The sequence below is a fragment of the Gallinula chloropus genome (genome assembly GCF_964237585.1).
Source record: "Gallinula chloropus genome assembly, chromosome: 13".
In the NCBI taxonomy this organism is placed as follows: Eukaryota; Metazoa; Chordata; class Aves; order Gruiformes; family Rallidae; genus Gallinula; species Gallinula chloropus.
The window spans coordinates 11,783,088-11,803,677 of NC_140098.1; the positions used below are offsets into that span (position 1 = coordinate 11,783,088).

General features: G+C 37.9%; 1 protein-coding gene across 1 annotated transcript in view; it reads left to right on the plus strand.

Moving 5' to 3' along the window:
• SLC6A2 (solute carrier family 6 member 2) overlaps nucleotides 1-20,590 on the plus strand; it is a gene marked incomplete at both ends in the record, with an annotated part of 71,386 nt that overhangs the window by 42,807 nt on the left and 7,989 nt on the right. The window contains 6 exons of the mRNA XM_084269936.1: nucleotides 261-395; nucleotides 4,539-4,642; nucleotides 6,987-7,111; nucleotides 7,827-7,939; nucleotides 10,916-11,044; nucleotides 13,685-13,784. Of these exons, the coding sequence (XP_084126062.1) occupies nucleotides 261-395; nucleotides 4,539-4,642; nucleotides 6,987-7,111; nucleotides 7,827-7,939; nucleotides 10,916-11,044; nucleotides 13,685-13,784 (706 nt within the window). The remainder of the gene's footprint in view (nucleotides 1-260; nucleotides 396-4,538; nucleotides 4,643-6,986; nucleotides 7,112-7,826; nucleotides 7,940-10,915; nucleotides 11,045-13,684; nucleotides 13,785-20,590) is intronic.

Here is a 20,590-nt window from a genome sequence, read left to right on the forward strand (position 1 = left end):
AAGCTAATCAGCAGTCTAACACACACTGGTAATGTATAAGCACTACACATCTGTTTGTCAAACCTGTCTCCTGCTTGTGTCTGTAAACACACATATGTAAAGACTCAGGATACATAACAGCATTTTCCCTAAGCCAAACTATGAAGAGCTTCTCCATCGCACTGAATGGACAGAGACAAGAAAGTGCCAGCTGTAGTTTTCACATGTTCTTACACCTTCTGTAACAGCTAAATAACCTTTGGGGTCTCTGTTGTCTGCAGGTTGTTTGGATAACTGCCACACTGCCTTATGTTGTATTATTTGTCTTGTTAATACACGGCATCACCCTGCCTGGTGCATACAATGGAATAAATGCCTACCTGCACATAGATTTCAGAAGACTGAAAGAAGCTACAGTAAGTTCACTTTTTTCCTTTGTCGTGAATATCGAACCTGTTGCCCACGTTGCTAAAACCAAAAATATCAGAGCTTATTTTTGAAGTTATATAGCCACACTTCTGCTTTTGCATAAGCACTAGTCCACTATCCCTGATAGTCTAACCTTCCAACACTGTCCATAACAGGACCATCTCAGCCTATACCAAATATTCTGATCATAAAAACAGCCAACTAAAAAAACTCCCAAAAAAACCATGTATGAGGGTAGTTTCAGGTGTCAGTCCTTTAAAGTCCGTGCTGTGCACCCTATAAACTATAGTATCCTTTACACATTAAAACTGAGTCATGCAAAAGTTTAGTTCTCAAAAAGCTAAGAATTCCCTCAAGAAAAATGTTTTCGTTTTCAATCCCTAGTTTAAATATTAACCTGGTAAACACAAATTCTGGCCTATGAAATCCTCTCTGATCATACTAAGCTAGTGCTGGCCCACCTAATCGTGGTCCTTCATGTTGTTCTTATCTTACTAGTGAAAGTAACACTGTATCCTTAACATTACATTTCACTGTATCCTTAACAACATTGCTAGGCATTGTCATTAAATATATCCAAACCAACTCAATTTGTGCAGCACCTTGGAACTAAGAATTATTTCATCCATTGTAACACAGCATCCAACTCATGAAATCACCAGCATTTCAGAACCACAAAGAACAATGTTCTGGTCACCACTGTACTATTCTTAAACTATCATAAATCATTTATGACAGCAGTATTTCTGTGGCTGGGTCACAAGGCCATTCAAATAGTTGCAAAACTGAAGAGTGAGGATGTTTTACTAGAAGGAAATTAGCTGTCTCAAAAATTGGCAGTTTTCAGAGATGTCTGTAGTCCGTACACAGTCACACTGTACGTTTTCTATACATCCTATCTTGATTTTTCCTGAATAATGAAAAAGGCAAAGACCTTGAGTGTTAAAACACAGACCTATCTTATGTACTCTCAGCAAAACAATCCTTTCTTGGTTTTGTAATGCTAAATTCGGAAACTGGCATTCCTTCAACAATGGAACTTATCACCAGAACCCAGATCCCATCTGACTCCGTTCTGGAACAGTCAAACTGAACTTCAAATATGGGACTTACATCCACCTTTCTCACCAAGGCAGCAGCCACCTCAATAATCCATGCTTACAGATCCACATAAATACAAAGCTGCAAGGATAAACAAAGGAGGTGGTTTTCTTACATATTTGAAGTGCTATTTGGAAAAAAACATCACAAGTTGAACTAGATATCTGTGGAGCTGTGCCAGCTTGCATAAGCTAAGAATCTAGGCCTCTATAATCATAGCTGCTTTCTGGTTTTGGAACAACATTCTGTGCACTGCTTTTTCTTGGCTTAATATTTCTGCAGCTGCTATCTGGATGACCCTAAAGTTATTTGGTTCTAAGAGTAAATTTTTCAGACAGCAAGAAAAAAAAAAGTTGCTCTAGTATAATAGAAGACTAAAGATCAGTTATAGGGAGAAGTTTCACAAACTACTTTGTCATATGAGCCTTTCTCCTGCACTAAAATTGGGATACCTGCTGCTGCAATAGGATTCTGTGTTTAATTTTTGTCCTCAGGCTCCAAAGAATCAACTCCTTCCTTCAGTTCTGTGTCAAAGTGTTGCTGAATCTTTCTCTTTTTTTCCCTCCCAAATGAAGAATTTAACAAAGAAACCTGTAAGTCAGGAACAGTAGTGGCCTACCCAGGGCTCTGCCAACACTCTTCTAGAAGAGCTTAGAACATCCTGATTGACATCAAGGTCTGCCTTGTTTTACAGGGCCATATACTGCACAACACTGAGCAAGCCCTGAAACATTTCATTTGCAGGGATATTGAATTCACAAAGGGTATCTCTGGAAAAAGGAGAGAAAAATATCCACCTGAGAACCTCCTAACAAGGTCAATGCCTAGCTATGTTCTTTGCTGAAAGTCCAGAAACTACAAAGCTATTATGCTCATCTTCACTGCACAAATGGATACAGTAAATACCTGTGTAAAACAGGAGCTACACTTCTGTTCTGCTTAAGGAATCCACGTTAAATTAGGCATGAGGAAGACTCTTTTTCTTACACCTTAACATGTTTCCTGAAGAAAGGATAGAGTATTGGGGGTACACCTGTTTCCTCTCCACGCAGCACAGTAATCCTTTAAATGCATAGCACAGAGAATGCACACAAAAGTTATAAAGGCATAAACAACCATGAAGAAATACTGATGGCTGCTTCCTGTAAAATGTTTAATTTCTTTTATATTTAATGCCTATAAAAACAGTATCTAAATTTGTTTCTTACCAGCTACTATGAGCTAATTCTCAACAGATACTCAAGTAACTCAACAGGTACTCAAGTATACATATACTGGCTGGCAGGAGGTACTACCCCTCTCATTTGAATCAACAGGACTTAAGCAGATGCCTATCCATGCCTGAACAGCAAGAAAGGGGAAGTATGACAAGTACAGCTCTATTGGCAAGGCACAGAGGAACTAGAGAACCACTAGAAACATGCGCCTTATGGCCTTTGTGGCAGCAGACAGATATAGTTATAGTTTAAGAAAAGTTAATTAAAACAAATTAAGGCACTTTGTTAACACCACAAATTATGGCACGTTTAAAAAAAACCCATGAAAAATTACAGGAGGCTTTGTGTCCCCCCCTCTGCACTCTTGTCCACATAAATGTTCTCAGAGAGTACAACCCAATTTGATATCAACATTTGTGTGGAGACAGAACATTAAGATGCAAGTAGCTATAAAAAAAAATGAGCAAGGACTTAATTTTACAGGATTGTTTTGCTATTTAGTAAAAGAAATTCATGATACCCAAAAGCCCTGTATGAACTGCAGTTTGAAAAAAGTCAATTGCACTGGCTTGCAATAAACACATCACAGATTGCTCTTCATTTTATCTTCCAAGCGATTAACTCTCAGCAGTTCATAAAATGATGTTTCTCTACAAATCCAGAGTTCAATAACTAGTTCATAGTCTTCAGCAGGCAATAGCTGAAACCATCTATCATCTACGTTGAGGAAAGAAAAAAGATGGGTAGCATAAGTGCTTTCATATATTGTGTTATGATGGGATGAGGCACTCTCACTGGGCCAAGTGTGACAGCTTAGCATGAAAATCCCCATGCAGGTGGAGTTCATAAACTTCTGATTTTGTAGAGACATATGGAAATGAAATCCAGTGCTTTTTGTAGTCTTGAGCACTTGCCAGATCTAATCAAACACTGAAGATCTCACTTTAAGAAATGTTGAGTATTACTCACTTCACTGACTTCATCACCCTGTTGAAGATGCTTGTTTATATATCTCTGAATAAGTAGATGAGTAAGTGAAACCTTCATTAACTATGGTAGACTATTTTCAGGCTTCTGATTCGGGAGACCAGCACTGTGGCATTGTTTCTGGTTGCTTTCTGCAGATCTTAAGTGGATGTTGGGCTGGAGGGTCACTTTAGAAAATGTTACAGCGTTAAGAACATAGTTTCCCTATTGGCCAATTCTTAAAATGGCCAAGCAGCACCTACACTGAAATTTATTGACTATCCCAGGAATAACTCCATCTCTAAGTGGGACAGGGGACAATCTGCATAGTTCTTTTCACAGCATGTCAGTTCTGCGTCAGGTTCTGAAACAAACAAGCATCATATAAAGTGTACTAACAGTCCAGTGAAGAAACCTCTTTTATGGGAAAGAAAATGTCCTGTAACTCTTGACCCATTAACTATTTTTAGTTTTGTGGCTGTACATTCCAAACTAACTTGGAACAAGAACTATTGGAAGTGTATTTCTGTCACCCAAGAGACAAATCAGGCAATTATTTCAGTACTCAGTAAAAGCTCAGATGCACAGATCCAAGTGGTACCCCACCATGGCAGCAGTGTGCATGCACTGAGAATCTGCCCACTGCTTCGGCCCCTCCTATTTCAGGTTAAGCAATTCCAGACCATAGCTGCACTCCATGTGACACCTTATGAGGGATGAGAACGCTTACAAACCCCCCTAGCTCTGAGTGCTGACCATTTCTGATAAGCCAGTTATCTTGTACACTCTTACATTTCCCTGATGTATCTTTTGGACTGCACTGACAGCACTGGTGTCGTTACACAGGTATGGATTGATGCAGCTACTCAGATATTTTACTCCTTAGGAGCCGGGTTTGGCGTTCTAATTGCATTTGCCAGTTACAATAAGTTCGACAACAACTGTTACAGGTAAGACAGGCTATTCATTCATTACTGTTTCAGAACGATGCTATTTTACTCTAACTGCAGCTGGAATAAGCACTAGGCTATCTTTTTATCTTCAGTCATTTATTAATGATGGCCAGGCTTATGTAGACATAGCAACCAACCCAAATCTTGAAACACTCTCTTCCTCTCTGAAATTTTAGCAACAGGAACCTGCCAAGATATGTGCTGTACAGCAAAACAGATAGGATTAGGTTTGGACTTTATAGACAGCTGTGTAAACTGTGCCTGTGTTTGCCTTTCAAAAGTACCATTAAGAGCAATAGTGAGGATGAAATCTTACCGGTCCAGGAACTGAAAGCAGAAGAATTCCAGTTTCCAGAAGTGTTTCTGCGCTTTTGGATTCTATTTCTGATAGTATTTGTTGAGTTCCAATTTAGGAATGGACTTTAAATCGAGTCAGTTTTGCTGAATTGCTGCCATGGAAATTTACCCAGAACTGCTCTGCAACTTCTGACGTTCAGAGGTTTTGTTAACATTGCACTTTGGAATGACAATAAGCATCACTTTAAAATTTCCCATGAAATATTAATTCAGAAAGTATATGTATTATAAATACCTTGTGAACTGAAGGATGCTAAAGTGAAAAGGTACAAGAAAATATATAGATGTGAACTACTTTAAACAGACTGAAAGCCAAAATCATGGAATACTTCCACTAACTTCAGAGAGCTTTGTACTTAACCCAGAGTGACAGGTTGCCAACTGATTATTTGCAGTAGGTAGTATTGCCAGGTTTGAGAACCCTGCTGTTACAATGCCAGCCACGGCAATCTTCCAAAATAGAATTTATCATTTCTTCTGCAAATAATTTTGCAGTAGTCTCATAGCGTCTCCCAATATAGTTGTTTTTCTTCTGTATTTGAAGTTTGCTCTGAAAGAGAAAAACCCCACTTGCAGCTAAGAAAGGACCACCAAGTATATGTGAAATCATATTATTTCATGGCTTACTACATGTAACTACGTGTAGCTCCACAACGCACTGATATATTTTGTTCAAAAGGCTTTCTTGAAACAGGACAAATTAAAAATAGCACTGTTTCTAAATCAGCACTACTCTTTCCCATCTATTTTTCAACACACCTTTCTTAAAAGGAATAATGTCAGTAATGTAAGGTAGGGGAAAATACTGAAAATTAGGGCTAGCAAATATAAGAATTTGTGCTTAAATTATGATCTAGTTTTACATGGAAGATACTGAGAACTAGCTGACCTCAGTTTGTAAGTAATTAAGTATCACTTTTAACATCTAGTTATTGACTAGGCAGAAATAAGCATTATTTACTAGTGTGAAACGTTTTTGAATAGTGGGAAACAATTAATTTCCCATCTTAGCAAGGAAAAATACCTAACAATCATCTTCTTTAATAATGGAAAATAATTCGAGTTTATGGTTCCAATCTGGTATTTCTTGATCCTGCAGCCTTCCTCCAGGAAAAGAATTGCAAGACAAATCCTTCAGTGTTATCAAAATAAAGCAATATAAGGAACAGGATAAAGTTTGATGTATGACACCTATGTTTTTGGGTAGTGTAACTGATGAAAGGAAGTCATATTTACTTTCTGCTTATTAAACATCACTGATGTTCACAGAGCCATGTCCATTGCTGTAAAGGTCATATGCAGCAAACAGTTGCAGACCAGACACTGTGCAGATTAGGTAGACATCAAAAGAGGTACAGTCTATTTATCTTCAAGCTAGGTTTGGTAACAGGGTTTATTAATGCCCAGGAAAACTCATCCATCATAACAGCATGGCAGATGGGTTTAAAACCACAGCTTTGAACAATCTTTACTATAAGGTGCACATTGTGACAAGAGTAAATTCAGTTTAAAAGTTAAATATTATACAATTTGGTGAACAAGAGCTGTATTTTTTTCAAATACTATACTGACTTCACAGATGAAGGGGCCTCATTAACAATTAAGGATGGATACCCACTGCCCTTTGAATGGCAACAGTTTGCTAAAAATGCACTCTTGCAGCTGTCTGAAAATACTCCTGATGAATAGTAAGGCTCCTTCACTTCACGCTAGAGTCTTACTATGTTATGTCTACCAGCTAGGATGATGACATTACTCCTTAATATCTTAATATTTAACATAGTGTTGTGGGTTTTTAGAACAGAACTCAGTTTTAAATCAAAATACTAAGCAGGCATATGTCACTTTCTACCACAGTATGCTGACATGACCTTCGATCATCAGGACAAATACACTATCAGCATTTTCACAAGATCCTTCCTATTGCTATAAGACATTCCCCATGTAGCTCTTTTCACTGGGCTGTTCTTCTCTCCATCATTAGGGATGCTTTGCTGACTAGCACCATTAACTGCGTCACAAGCTTCATCTCAGGATTTGCAATCTTCTCCATATTGGGCTACATGGCTCATGAGCACAAAGTTAAAATTGAGGATGTAGCCACTGAAGGTAGGAAGTTAATTTTATATTAATTTTACCCCTTTTTGTACACTATGTCTTTGCAAATGTATTTATATTTGAAACAACTGTGTGAAATTCTAACTGAAGTGACCTCAATTAAATTCACTCTGTGTCTAAATGCCTTGCTGATATGTGAACTCTAAAGAGCATTGACTCATCCCACCTCTACTGAATTGAAGTTCCCCAGTATCCCCCAAGTTCAGCCTGTGCAACAAACAGACATTTACTACTGTACTGTATCTTACAAAGTACTGCTGTGCAGCACCATAGGTTACTGTGTTCGATGGGAAGCATAGCTGTAGAGTCCTTTCACTGGTAATGGGTCACCCGTGATTTCAGTTCCTGTGTCTCTTATCACATCCAAGAGTTCTCCTGTCTAACAGTGGAGTCCACATCCACAGGATTCCTTCTCTACTACATAACTGAAAAATAGCTAGCAAGGTCGTGAATCCCATCAAAGATTATTAGAAACGGATGTTATGGGTTTATTTAGTACAAAACTGTCATCAGTACATTATTGAAGTATTTTAGATATATTTTTGGTGTAGTACAAATTTTGTTTTAACTGCTATGCAGGGTGTGGTGTGGATTGCCATAGAAGTCAACTTTCGACAGAATTTATCCTATTAAAATGAACACTTTTGTGAGGTTAAGAAACATTGTTTAGTCATTTTTTTATCCCTCCCATCCCCCCTTATTTTAGGAGCTGGTTTAGTTTTCATCCTCTATCCAGAGGCAATTTCAACTCTTTCAGGATCTACGTTTTGGGCTGTGGTATTCTTCATCATGCTCCTTACTCTTGGCATTGACAGTTCTGTGAGTATTTTTTCCTTCCAAACTTGCTATATAACCTTTACTGCTATATTCTGGTACTGAAGAGGTATCAAGCTTGAAAAAGAGTTTTATTATATTTCAAATAAACACTCGGTACATTCCCTGTTTTCAAAGTCACATACAACATACCGATATTATTACACCTGGCAGTATATTTAAAGGCTCACATTTGAGAGGTTTAGGGAAATATCAAATATTTTACAAGCCAACAAGTAATTACTGGCTGTTGGCTTTTTATTATCTTGGAGTGGCTGTTCATCAACAATTATTGCTATTTAAAGTTATCACCCAGCATCACTGCTATGAACTATTACTACTACAAAATTGCAACAAGGTTTTGAAACACTACTTACAGAACACAAAGCCACAGTAAGACACTGAATGGTTTCCAGAAGAGGTTTTTACGTGTGTTGAAATTCAGTAATCTCAAGAAAGACAATGTCTGAAGGTAGACTGCAAGCAACCATACTGAATTTCCTGCAAATTTAGTCACAATTTTAAAATCACACCAGAATTTTTACCATAGGTGTTTCATTTTACTACTATCTGCCTGTAAAATGTTTAGTCTAATGAGCATATTCTGTCTTTTCATAACATGACGACTTTTACGGTACCATTATATTCAGACTCACAGAATCTTCAGCTCAGAAAATATTGCAAGTTCCCTAACATTTGGCCTGCTTTGTTCTTGCTGTCAAGGCATCCTGTTAAGCTTAACTTAAAGGTTGATTAATTTTTAGGAAAAATAAACAGGGTCTTAAAGGAATAGTGAAGCATAAACATTCAGCACATGTAAGTGGGGTAGGTGTTTTCTTGCTATTCTAAAGCATAAAAGTAGTTCTGAATTGACAGAGCTGTTCTAGGTATTTTTTGCTGGAAACAGCAAACCCCAGTCTTTTCATTGCTTACACCTTCAGAAAACTCATTTTCAAGGACAAAGGGAAAGAATGGACTGACATGCAGGAGAACAAAACTAAGAAAAATGCGGTTGCAGCAGGAAGTGTTGCCAGATTCAAGTCTTAATGTTTCCAGTGTTTGGGTTTTTGGGTTCCAGCTCAGGTTCAGTGAAGTTTGTCTTCATACACTAAGATCTGGACCCTTGTTCAAAAGTTTGAGGCAAGATTGTATCTGGGATCTTAATTTGGCTGTTTTTCAATGGTAAGCAAACATGAAAGAAGGGGTTTAGTACACTGAAAGGGCATGAATGACCAGAAGGAACAGGGCAGAATTAAGGAGAAAAATACATGCTCAGAAATGTTTAGATGCAATCTGATTACCTTCGCAATGCAGCAATAAATTTAAGGCAATGTAAAGAAACATCTGAGTGACAAAACCACAGAGCTTTAGACTGAAAAAGGCACTTTTCCTACAGGTGGAGAAAGCTCTTTCTTGTGCAGCTAGTTAAAACACTATGATCTGATAAACCATGGCCAAGTTTATCCCTTTCTTTCTAAAAGGGGAAGGATTTGCTTGTTCATAATTTTCATCATTTACCTAAGGAAACTCAGGTCATGCAGTGGTTTTTATGGTTGTCTTCTCAATTCTCAGTCTCCTCACATTGGACTGATCAAACCCCTGAAGGGAAAATGAGTTTTAAAAGCTATAAATCAAGCCCAGACTTAAAGAGGAATAATTATATTATGAAAACAATGCACATTAGCCTGCACTGGCACAGAAATACCGATGTCTGTATAAAAATTAAACTGTCAAAATGTTTAAGCAAAGAGAAATCTGATCATGCAAGTTTAAGAAACAGTGAAAAAGACAGAAAATGGAATACATGTTTACAAACATTTTTTCAAGCAGGTATCTATCAAGCTTGGCATGGGGAATTAACAGGGGAATATAACATGATACTTTAAGCAGCAGTCTCCAGCCAAAATAGCCCAAGATGACTCTCTCCATTTTAGCTTCTCCAAGACTGTTTAAGTGCCAACACATTAACAACTTCTGAGAATATCAAATATTAACCCATCTTAACTCTACAGCACTTGCTGATGCAGCCCCAAACTTTAGGAAATACAAACCTACATGGGTTTTGGGACATTTTCCTTTGGAACATTAGTTACCTTTAAAAAAAAAAAAAAAGGTTCATTGCCCCCAGAAATTTGGCTCTAGACAGGAATAATTCCAACTCTAGAGAAAGAATTCTCTGCAAGTGATTTCAGACAGAGCTACTGGTTTCATCAGATCCTTATAGGAAAAGTACAGGCAATGTCAGCACCTGTTAACCAACTATTGTATTGCACCAAGCACTACAGGAATTGCCATGATCTTTCAGCTTCAGAAAACGCTTGGTGGAAAGGGGCAGGCATCTTTCATTGGTGGACAGAGTTTAAAACTCTAAACCACCTACATAACTCAGCAATTCCAATGAAAACTTGGAAAGTAACTTTCCTGTATTGCAAAGCAATGGCAATATAGTTCAACATTAACTTCTAGAAAACAAAGTAAAATTCTTTCACACTGTCACACACACAAAAAATTACATCAAGTGTCCCATGCAGCAGGTTCTTCCAGTTCTGAAAATATTTCTAACTGGATTTGGTTAATCAAAGGCTAAACTGAATCTTCATTCTGTACATTTCCTCTAGGTGCTTGCGATATCTTTATATTAATAATCACTTAAGGAGCTTGGTTATTTAAACTAGCAAGCTTTTCCCCCAAATAGGTTTTCTTCCCAAACTGCTGTCTACTTACTATGATGGTGAATCAGAAAAGGTCCACAAAGGATATGGCTTTTGAGCCAACAACCATGGCACTTAATGTCCAGTTCCCCGACTCAGTTCTCTATCAGCAGAAAATACGTTCTACCTCAGAACACCAGTGATTTACAAGTGAAACGTCAGAAATCATACAGTGGTTGGGAAGTGATTGTACAAGCTCCTTCACTTATTTCTATCCGTATTTACAACAGTCAGTAGTGTTTAACCTGAGGTCTTTCCTTCCCTTCCTCAGATGGGCGGAATGGAGGCTGTCATCACTGGCTTGGCAGATGATTTCCAAATTCTGAAGCAGCACAGGAAGCTCTTTACCTTTGGTGTTTCTTTTGGCACTTTCCTACTTGCCCTTTTTTGCATCACCAATGTAAGTACAACAAAAGTTTCCATCAACAAGCCACCTTAAAAATACAGATAGGCTCAGGTGACTATTTTTGTTATAATTTTTAATTCTTAAACAACTTTCTGTTAAGAACATTACTTTTGTTTTATCTACATGAAGCTTCTCTGCTTTTTTGCACAAGATCACTATCTAGCTACCAAACCTTCAAGTTTTTGTTCCAAAGAACTGTCTGTGCTACTGTTGGTTTAGTTTGGGTTTGTATGCTGCTCTGTTGCTTTTGGTTTGATTTTTTTTTTTTTTAAATTATGCTGAAGGGAACTGTGTTGAGTGCTTATTCTTGTGTCAAGAGTTAAGAATTTCAAGCAACCAGACCCTTGGTTATCTGACTGGTCTCCTCTTCAGGCAAATAAGCAGCAGTCACTTCTCATGAAAGGAGTTAGAGTAATGATCTCCTCTCCCCATGTGTTTTCTAATGTTATTTCATGTACCTAAATCTTATATTTCACTTTTAACATCATAAAACACACACAGATAACATATCCTGAACATCTAGTAACCTGTCATCTGAATGACTTGCCTTACCAGACTTTTGACAGCTAATTAAAGGATGAGACTCTCAGGTTGGAGAGAGCTTTCTGGGATTTTTTTTGTTTGTTTGTTTGGTCACTTTTGGGTTTTTTTGACAAAAGCAGCAAAAAGCTCCAGTTGCAAAAATGACTAAACTGTCAGAAAACAACTGAAATTTGAGGTAACCACCATGAAAGTAGATATGCTGAGCCTTTCTCCTTCCCAAGAAATGGTTTCCACATACATTATTAAGATTACTGAAATGTCATAAGTTTATAAATAGCAGCCCTTTTTTATACTAAAAAAATACCCCAATATTTGTACTCCAGTTGCCTCAAAGTGAAAAATACTTCATTCCTAAAAATAGATACTTCATTTAAAATACCTATCATTTAAATACCATACTATCCTCATTGTTACCTACATAATTTCAGCTGGAATAAAGTTTCCTGAAGAGCAGAAACTCAATAATTAAGAACCTGAACAGATACTGATAGGTGCAATTCCACTACCTCCAAGTGCACTAAAGCAGTTCAAGATAACAACCTAGCTCTAGCTTTTCAACAACAGCACCTGTTTAGACTGAAGTTCACCCCAGAAGCTGGAATGCGCAAAACTGCCCAGCTGTGTCCCAATGTATTGGTTCATGTAACTGAAGAACAACATCTCTAATGTGAGCAAAATACAAAGAAAACCCCCTGCGATACTATCACATTAAATTAATGCTTCAGTTTGTCTTCTGAAATTTTAAGGTTGTGTTTTCAAAATACGTTTCTTACAAAACATTATTTGTCATTCACTTTACTAACTCCAATAGCAAAGGCATTCATTTAGAGCAGGTGTAGAGCAAAAACAAGAGGTCAAACTCAAATGTCATTCAATAAGCAACATTTTCTTTTTAGCACAACAACCAAAGTTCATTTGGTTTCCGGACAAGTCCCCACAGAATTAAAAGCCTAGACAAGGCCTAAGTACTGTTCTCTCTATTTTTGTAAATATGCACAGCTGTTTCAGAAAACTGCAGAGATTCAAATAACCTAGAGATCTAAATAGTACAAGTGTTGTTTATACCATTGGTAAAATCATGGAAAATAATTCCTTTGTTCCTCCTCTTCTGAACAGGCATAATCAGATTAAGTTTGGTTGTAAATATGTATATATATACTTTCACTACAATCTACTGTAACTGCAAAGATTTCTGTTGTTCATGTGTTAAATAAAGTCATGACACACTTTATTTTGAAACAAGTAAACATATAATGATCTTCCATTCCTCATTAGCTCAGACTAAATAAAATGAGCAGTAATTTACACAAACTCATACCATACTGTAAAATGAAGCAAAAAGTAGTCAAATCACATCTAATTTTTTTTAATAATTTTTTTTTAAAATGAATGTAACAAGATTTTAGTAAATGCATTTATGGTTCTCAGCCATGAATCACTGAAGAACAAAAACACACTTTTGTAGAGCAAGATGATCTGCTTTGGTCTCTCCACTGAGCTGAGGCTTGCAAACACAACAGCAAAGAAGCTAAATAGGGAAAAGCTACTTCCACGCTGGGCTGGTAACAGAGACTTAATACTGAACTGTTCCCTTTGCAGGAACATGGGAAAAGGCACTCTTGGAAAAAGAGACATCAGTCAAAGACCGCAGATTCACTGGGCTACAGAGTTATTTCCTTTAGGACCAAACTGAGTGATAATGGGAGCTGTTGTAGCACTCTATTCCTGCTAATAATTTAGGAGGATCTTCCCTAACAGCTGTAGACAGCCCCTGTCCTACAAACTACTGAGCATTTTCCCCAGCAGCCAGTACCCTCAACTTCCCCTGAAAACACTTAGTGCCAAGAGCACTCATTAATTATGCTAAGGCTTCTTTTCCCCATTTTGTCGAGAACATAAGTGAAAGGATGCATCTTTAAAAGGACTTGCAAATCTGGTTCCACTATTTTTGCAAATATGAACCCACATCCCCATTAAAATACCTGCATCCAGATAACACTTCAAATAAAGCGGATGTCTTAACAGTTAAACTACTGAGTTTATTCTATTTGTAACTTTGTTTGGTTGCATCTTTTAACTCCTCAATCCTAGGGTGGAATTTATGTGCTCACACTCCTGGACACGTTTGCAGCTGGGACTTCGATATTGTTTGCTGTGCTAATGGAGGCGATCGGAGTTTCCTGGTTTTATGGTAAGCACTTCATTTTACACCTGCAAATTTTTTCTGAAGTTCCAAGTGCTCATGACAGGCTTACACATTGTTTCAAGGGAAAACAGACCAGCCTTGTACACATGAGACCATGACAAGCCAGGCTTCATACAATGATTTTCATCAGATTTATGAACAGCGACAGGAATGCAGACATTCACTGGGCCAAGGTCTGTAACCCTGCACAAAGCCAAAGAAAACCACTTTGTGAAGGAGAAGGCAGTGGGATGGAAATGTTGCTGCTTCTGCCAGTACCTCGCAGCTGTTAATATAGCTGATGACTCACAGTAGCAGGTTTATACCTCGGAGTTTCACAGCAAGTACATTACCCTAAAGACAGACTCATCTCTCCTTCCTTTTCCACAATTTTCCCAGGGCCAGTCTCAAGCCGTCCCCATGCAATACAAATAAAGGTAGTTTGTATTTAAAGTTACCGTAATTCATACATTAGTCCCTTTTGTTTGAGATAATATTCTATTTAAATTCTAAACCACTCATGCTTAGCAATTATCTTATTTCATAGCATGGCATTGAATACCAAACATCCTAGATACCAGAAATAGTATTATATCTAGCATTTCATACTGATTTGTGCCACAAAAGGATGCTGCAATTGCTTTATCCTCAGTATGGCAGGCTTTCAGAGTATTCAGTTGATCTCTGGCACTAGGCTGGAATCACTGTGTGCCAGTGATGCGATACAATACCCTGAGAAAATATGGCTCAGAATTTAAGTAAGGTCTCAGAAGATGTGCCCAGCTTATTTAATAACTTCCTTGGCCTTATTTGATCTTTAATATTTTCTCCTCCCCAAAGTAACATAAATAAAAAGCAAGACACTTGATACACAAGTTTCATAAGAAGAAAAACATTTGTTTCTTTCCCACTGTATAAATGACCACAATGATGGCAAGCAGCCACATTCACTGCTGTCAACCCAAATGCACTTGGATAACCCTAACTGGGAAAAGCCCAACATACTGACTTTGGCAACAGAGCAGGACACTGAGCTCAGTCCTGAGACTCCAGGAACTCTGCAGTCTTGAGGTTTCCTGCATGTCTGATTTCACCAGGGGAAAACCAACCCAATTCTATGTGTGACAAAGTTGACTACACACCTCTAAAAAAAGTGAAACAAGAAGATTAAGCTGAATATTGTTTGCAGTAGAAATATTTAAGTATAAATAAGCCTCCTTGTAAACCTCCAGTTATAAAGTTAGAAGTATCTGGCCTGTGGGTTTCCCCCATCACTAATTCAGCATTTAATAGATGAAGTGTTTCTAAATAACTGAAGTCAGTGTTTCAAACATTTCCCTTTTCCCCTGTGCCTCCTACCTAGAGGAGTACTTTTTATGTTCTAGAACTGACCCAGAATTCAGAATTTCCCCTATCATATAGGAAGGTTGGGCAATCAATAGCCTCAGGTTTATTCACTGGAAAATAATTTCTGCTCTTCCAAAGGCAGCATCAAGTGCCGTGAAGTCACTAAATCAAGCAGAAAAAAACCAAGTCATAATTTAATCTGAATTTGGCATTTCCTGCTAAAGAAACAAGGGAAGCAATTTTTCCTTTCTCTTGGGGAGAATGCTATCAGTTCTTTATCTTGTCACAGGCAGGGTTAGTAAAATTACAAGGACCAAAAAAAGAGAATCTCATTTTCTCCAGGTAAAGCAATAGGAGTCTGTATCTTGGGGCTTATACAAGTCATCTCACTGCAACTGTCCAAACTATCAACTATATCTGAAATTCCTTGCTGCTAGATTAATCAAGTTTCTTGAGTTCTTGTTCTTCTTCCTCATCTCCTCTTAAATCTCATGTCATACTTTCTGGTTGGTCAGAACTCTTTTCATTAACAGGTTTCAGTGTCATAGCAGCCTCCAGATAATCCTCTCACTGAAGTCTGTATTGAACTGGCTACCCCAATTACCAATAGGATTGTTCTTCTCTTAAAAGTCATGTTTGTTTCTATGCAGACATATGGTTTATAGTTATTGTATGATTCAGAAGGTTCTTAACTGCCATTTACCTCCCTCAGTTACTTGTTTATCTATCCATGCTGTGCCATCATATTCTCCTAGTCAAACTCTCACTTGCAGTTAAAAACTGCTGCTTAGTGAATGAGGGGGAAGAATGGCACTCATGTATAAAGCTTTTCAACCTGCTAAAATATTTTTTAGCTTTAATGTACTAATTCTGTCACTCAGCATCAGCATGGTGGTAGCAGTTCATATATTCTCTCTCAAAATAGTAGAGGCACTTAGATTTCACAGACAACTGCCTTCAGTCCCCATAAAAGAGCTGAATGCAGAACAGCAATCATAATTTCGCTTGGAAACAGAGGCATAAAAATATTCTGCCATTAGTAAGGGCAAGTTATTATCTACTGCTATTAAAATAGTATTTACTGCACTTTACAATAGCTAGACTTTGTATGTGGTACACAAACTAAGCCACAGGCAGTCAAATTTAGTTTATTTGTTGCATCTTCTGTCCTTCACCACCCTTTTCCTTTCTCCCTCCTGTCTCCCAGTAACCAGGAATCATTTGTCTTAAGCAGCTGACAGATGTTTTTACTGACACAGCATGACCTGTTGCTTTAGAAAGAACTTATTACAGCCCCAGGTGCTATTTAACCTGATTGAATCTGACATGGTCTTGTCTACCTCTTTTTCTGATAGACCCCAGTTGCCTTAATGACCCAGCTGAATATTAAGCAAGCCTGAAGGCAAGCATCGACATTTTGGCACAGACCAAGAAGGTGGAAATTTACTTCAAATTATACCACTTGCTTCTTACAAAGGCAACCTGTATGTATAAGAGAAGGGAGAGCTAGTTTGGTTTATTATGCAGCTGTATTTTAGTTATTACTCCTAGCTTGTTAGCAGTTTTCTTCTTGTGCAGCCCTGACGAATATTCTAAGAAAGGCCAGAATCCCCCACAGATACAAACTGCTCTTCAGTTTCTCTTGCAGGAAAATCTCTCCTCAAAACAAACATCTCCCAAATGACTACAATAAGCTCAGTATGAGCTAGCAATGATCTCCATCCTCACCTGTAATCTCACTGCTTTTATTTACTTAAATACTTTCCAAAAAAGGTCCTTTAGACTAAAATTTCAGATGAAAAGGCACATTTGTTGAAAAAGAAATCTAAGGTAAGTCAATATTGCAAAAAGGAAAGAAATTAACCAAGAACTGACCACTGGAACTCATCTTTGCTCACAGATACTTTTGTGTGGACGTGTGCTTGGCATGAGAGACAGTATGAATGCACACACTTGCACAGAATGGAAATACAAAAAGGGCAGACCAACCTGGAGAGCTTACTGCACTGCCATGGTGGGGAAATACTTCCCGGTGTTCAGCTTGCTTTTACACTAGCAACAGCTGCCTTTCTTTGGGCATGGTACTGGTATGGCTTACTCCCTTACCACCAACAACGAATATCAATATTGCTCCAGAGTTAGAAAGGAGACTCAGAACCAAGAAGGGACAGTTGTTGTTACTTCACAACATGGCTAATCAACAGATATCTTGTTCTGTTCTGTGCTCTGCAGGATTTCCATATAAACACTACGCAATGGCTTCTATATTCTTTTTATCCCTTCTTTCTCCCATTTCTCACACTGGTGATCACTGAACTACATGAAAGCACAATGCCTTTCCTCATCTTCTCCTGGATGAGCGCTTGTATGACTGGGGTTCTTCATTTGATAGATAACATGCTCACTAGGACAGAAGCAGGGGGCAGGTATTGTCTTTATATGCTGAAGAGCAACTCAAACGTTTCAAAAGGATGACAGGATAGCTGAGTGCTTGTAACAGGTCAGGACAAAGGCCAGCAAGGGCTGGAGATTATAGTTACAGAGCACCTGATCAGGATGAGGAAGTGAAAGAAGCCGCCTTTGGGCAACTTATATAAGCGTCCAAATCAGACCCTGGTTCTTAGAGATGAAGGTATCAGAAGTTCTTAGCATAGATGCTAGGTGGGCAAACCAGACACGGCACTCTTCTGGATCTGCTTCACGCACTTAAAAATGAGCTGCTTGAGGATGTAGGCACCAGGCTAAATGAGTCAGCAGAGTGACCTGCCAGTGTATGAAGGCCAACAGCACACTGAGCTGTACCAAAAGTATAAACACCACATTAAGGAAGCTATTTTTTCTTACTTGTTAAGAATGTACTTGGAATATTGTGTCCTCTTTTTAACCTGCAGTAAAAGTTGGTGGTGGTGAACTGGAGAGAGTCCAATGGTGGTGGTCCACTAAGATGTTCAGAAGGTAGAGTACACAGCCTGTGAAGAAAGTCTGAGGAAACTGAGTTTATTAAGCCTGAAGAAGGCACAAGCAGGACCTTTTAGTGGCCTTCCAAAACCTACAAGGAAATTATCAAGAGTCAAGCTTTTCACTGAGGTACTCAATAGGACAGGGGACCATGAGTAAATTGAAAAGAGGAAAATAATTTTCCTGTATAACAAAATATTGGAACAGTTTGCCCAGAGTGATTGCTGAGTCTGTTAATGGAGGTTTGCAACACCCAAATGGACAAAGCCATAGGAAAGCTGTTCTGAATTATGTTAACCTTGATTTGATCAAGAAGCTGAACTAGAGACCTCCCATGAGCTCCTCCAACAGGAATAATTTGGTGGTTCTGTGACTTACTGTAATTCCCAAAGGTCAAAATATAGAATAGATCAATGAGTTTTGTTTGCGGTACATCATTTCCTTCCTATAAGTAGACAAGTCACCCACTGTTTGGATTTATTCTACAGAATCACAAAACCAGGTAAATGCTTTCAAGAACTGGAAAAACAAAACAAAAGAAACCCCAAGCCCTACAGGCACCTTCTGTAGCTATAGCTATGTTCTACTTTACCGGTTGATTCTTAGAACGGTTATTTCAAAAAGCATGATGGTCAAAAAGCAGCCTGAGAGCATGGCATACTTGTCCCCCATTTTCAGCAGAAATTAAACACAAAGCGTTATTTGAGCTCTGGGTATATCTCTGAAAACCTATGAATAAAATTTTGAGACATCTAGTCCTTGCCTTTGACCTTCTGCACAATGATAAATTTCACTCAGTATTCATAACAGTTGAAATTCAGTCACTTTAAAGTTCACAGAAGACACTGCAAATAGAATTAGATTAAATTTAAAGAGCATTTGCAGATCCTTTTGGCGAAGTATCGCTTCACCGGTACATAATATTGTGAGGGGTGGAAATCAAAGAGAAGTTTACACTCAAATGTCCAGACCTTGTAAATACGTTGCATCTTGGCTGCATGTAAAGGACTAACTCAAGCACTTCTAATTATTTATGTTAAGTAAATCCTACTGAAATGCTCCATGTGAAAAGAAACAATTATTATGGTAAACTATACATCCTATCTAACAAATATTCATGGCAAAAAGCTGCATTCCTACTGTTTACCTAACAGGGCTCAGGATTAAAAGTAACCTTCCTGAAGACATCAAGTATAATAAATTACAAACTTGTAGCTTGGCATGACAGACCACACTAGAGAGAACTACTCTGCAATCCAATGTCTCTAAGGTGTAAAGTCAGAGACTGTTTCCTTCTTAAAGAAAACCAAGAAGGACAGTTCTCCCCATTTTTATACCAGTGAGAATCATCCTGTTCTAAAATGCAGTGTGGAAAATACCATGGACTTAGAGTAAATTTTTGTAAGATACTTTATACTGATAAATCCAATCAGAATAGAATAAATTATAAATCTGTGAAGAAGCTACCATTTAAATGGACATTTTACAGTCATTATAAAATGCATGCTTGCTTTGCATCATAAATGTTCATGAATTACTTAATGCAAAAAAGCGTTCCAATAAATATAGAAGAAGGAAAATGTCCCACTGAAGACCAGGGTATTTCCAGAAAGTCCAAAGTACATAAGTTAAAATTTATTAATATTAGTAGAGTAAAAAAAACCCAAAACAACCCAAAACATTTCTCAGACACACAGCTTGATACCATCGTAGTCTACTTGAAATATTTAGCTAGATCAGACTAGTGCCACTCACAGAAAGCACATTATGCTTTTTGCAGTGCTTCCTAAGGGGTTCAGACACAGCATTCATACCAATAGTTCAATTGTGTAAAATCCACGAGGAATTAAAAGGCACTGACTGAAATGCCATTTAATCCTTATTGGCTGTTACAGAATTTTTTCTGTCCTGAGGAACCCAGGACATAAGTTGGTCTTTTTTGTTTCACCTTGGCCTGCGCAGCATGACCTACCTTGATTTTGAAGTCATTGGCTAGACAGTGTTTCTGAACAGGAATCAACAAGGTCAGAGAATCTTCCTTTCTGCATTGGCTGTGGGAAGAGATTTCTACTGCAACTGTTTACTCTGGTTTTGTAGCTAGTAAACTACAAATGACGTAAATAATAAATACACACACGTATCAATACACACCTTACAGACTAAGAACTAGGTATTTGCAGCTCTTCTCCACTCTGAACATTATGTCACAGGCCACCTATTTCTAGTATGTAGTTTTGTATGTACTTACACTGCAAAATAAGCATCTACTCTGTTACTTATAAAAGTGATAACAGGTGAAATTATGTTTGTCAAATATAATAAACACCTGTGGTATTTAGTAAAATAATGAAAGGTAAGTGAAGTACATCATTAAGTGAAACAAATAAACCTTTTATAAATTAAGAAGCACACAAACATACCTCATTATCAGTAAGCAGTTTGTGAATAAGAGTCTGGTTTCTCCTTCAGTGTACTTGTAATAATATTAGAGTTACAACTGACCAAAA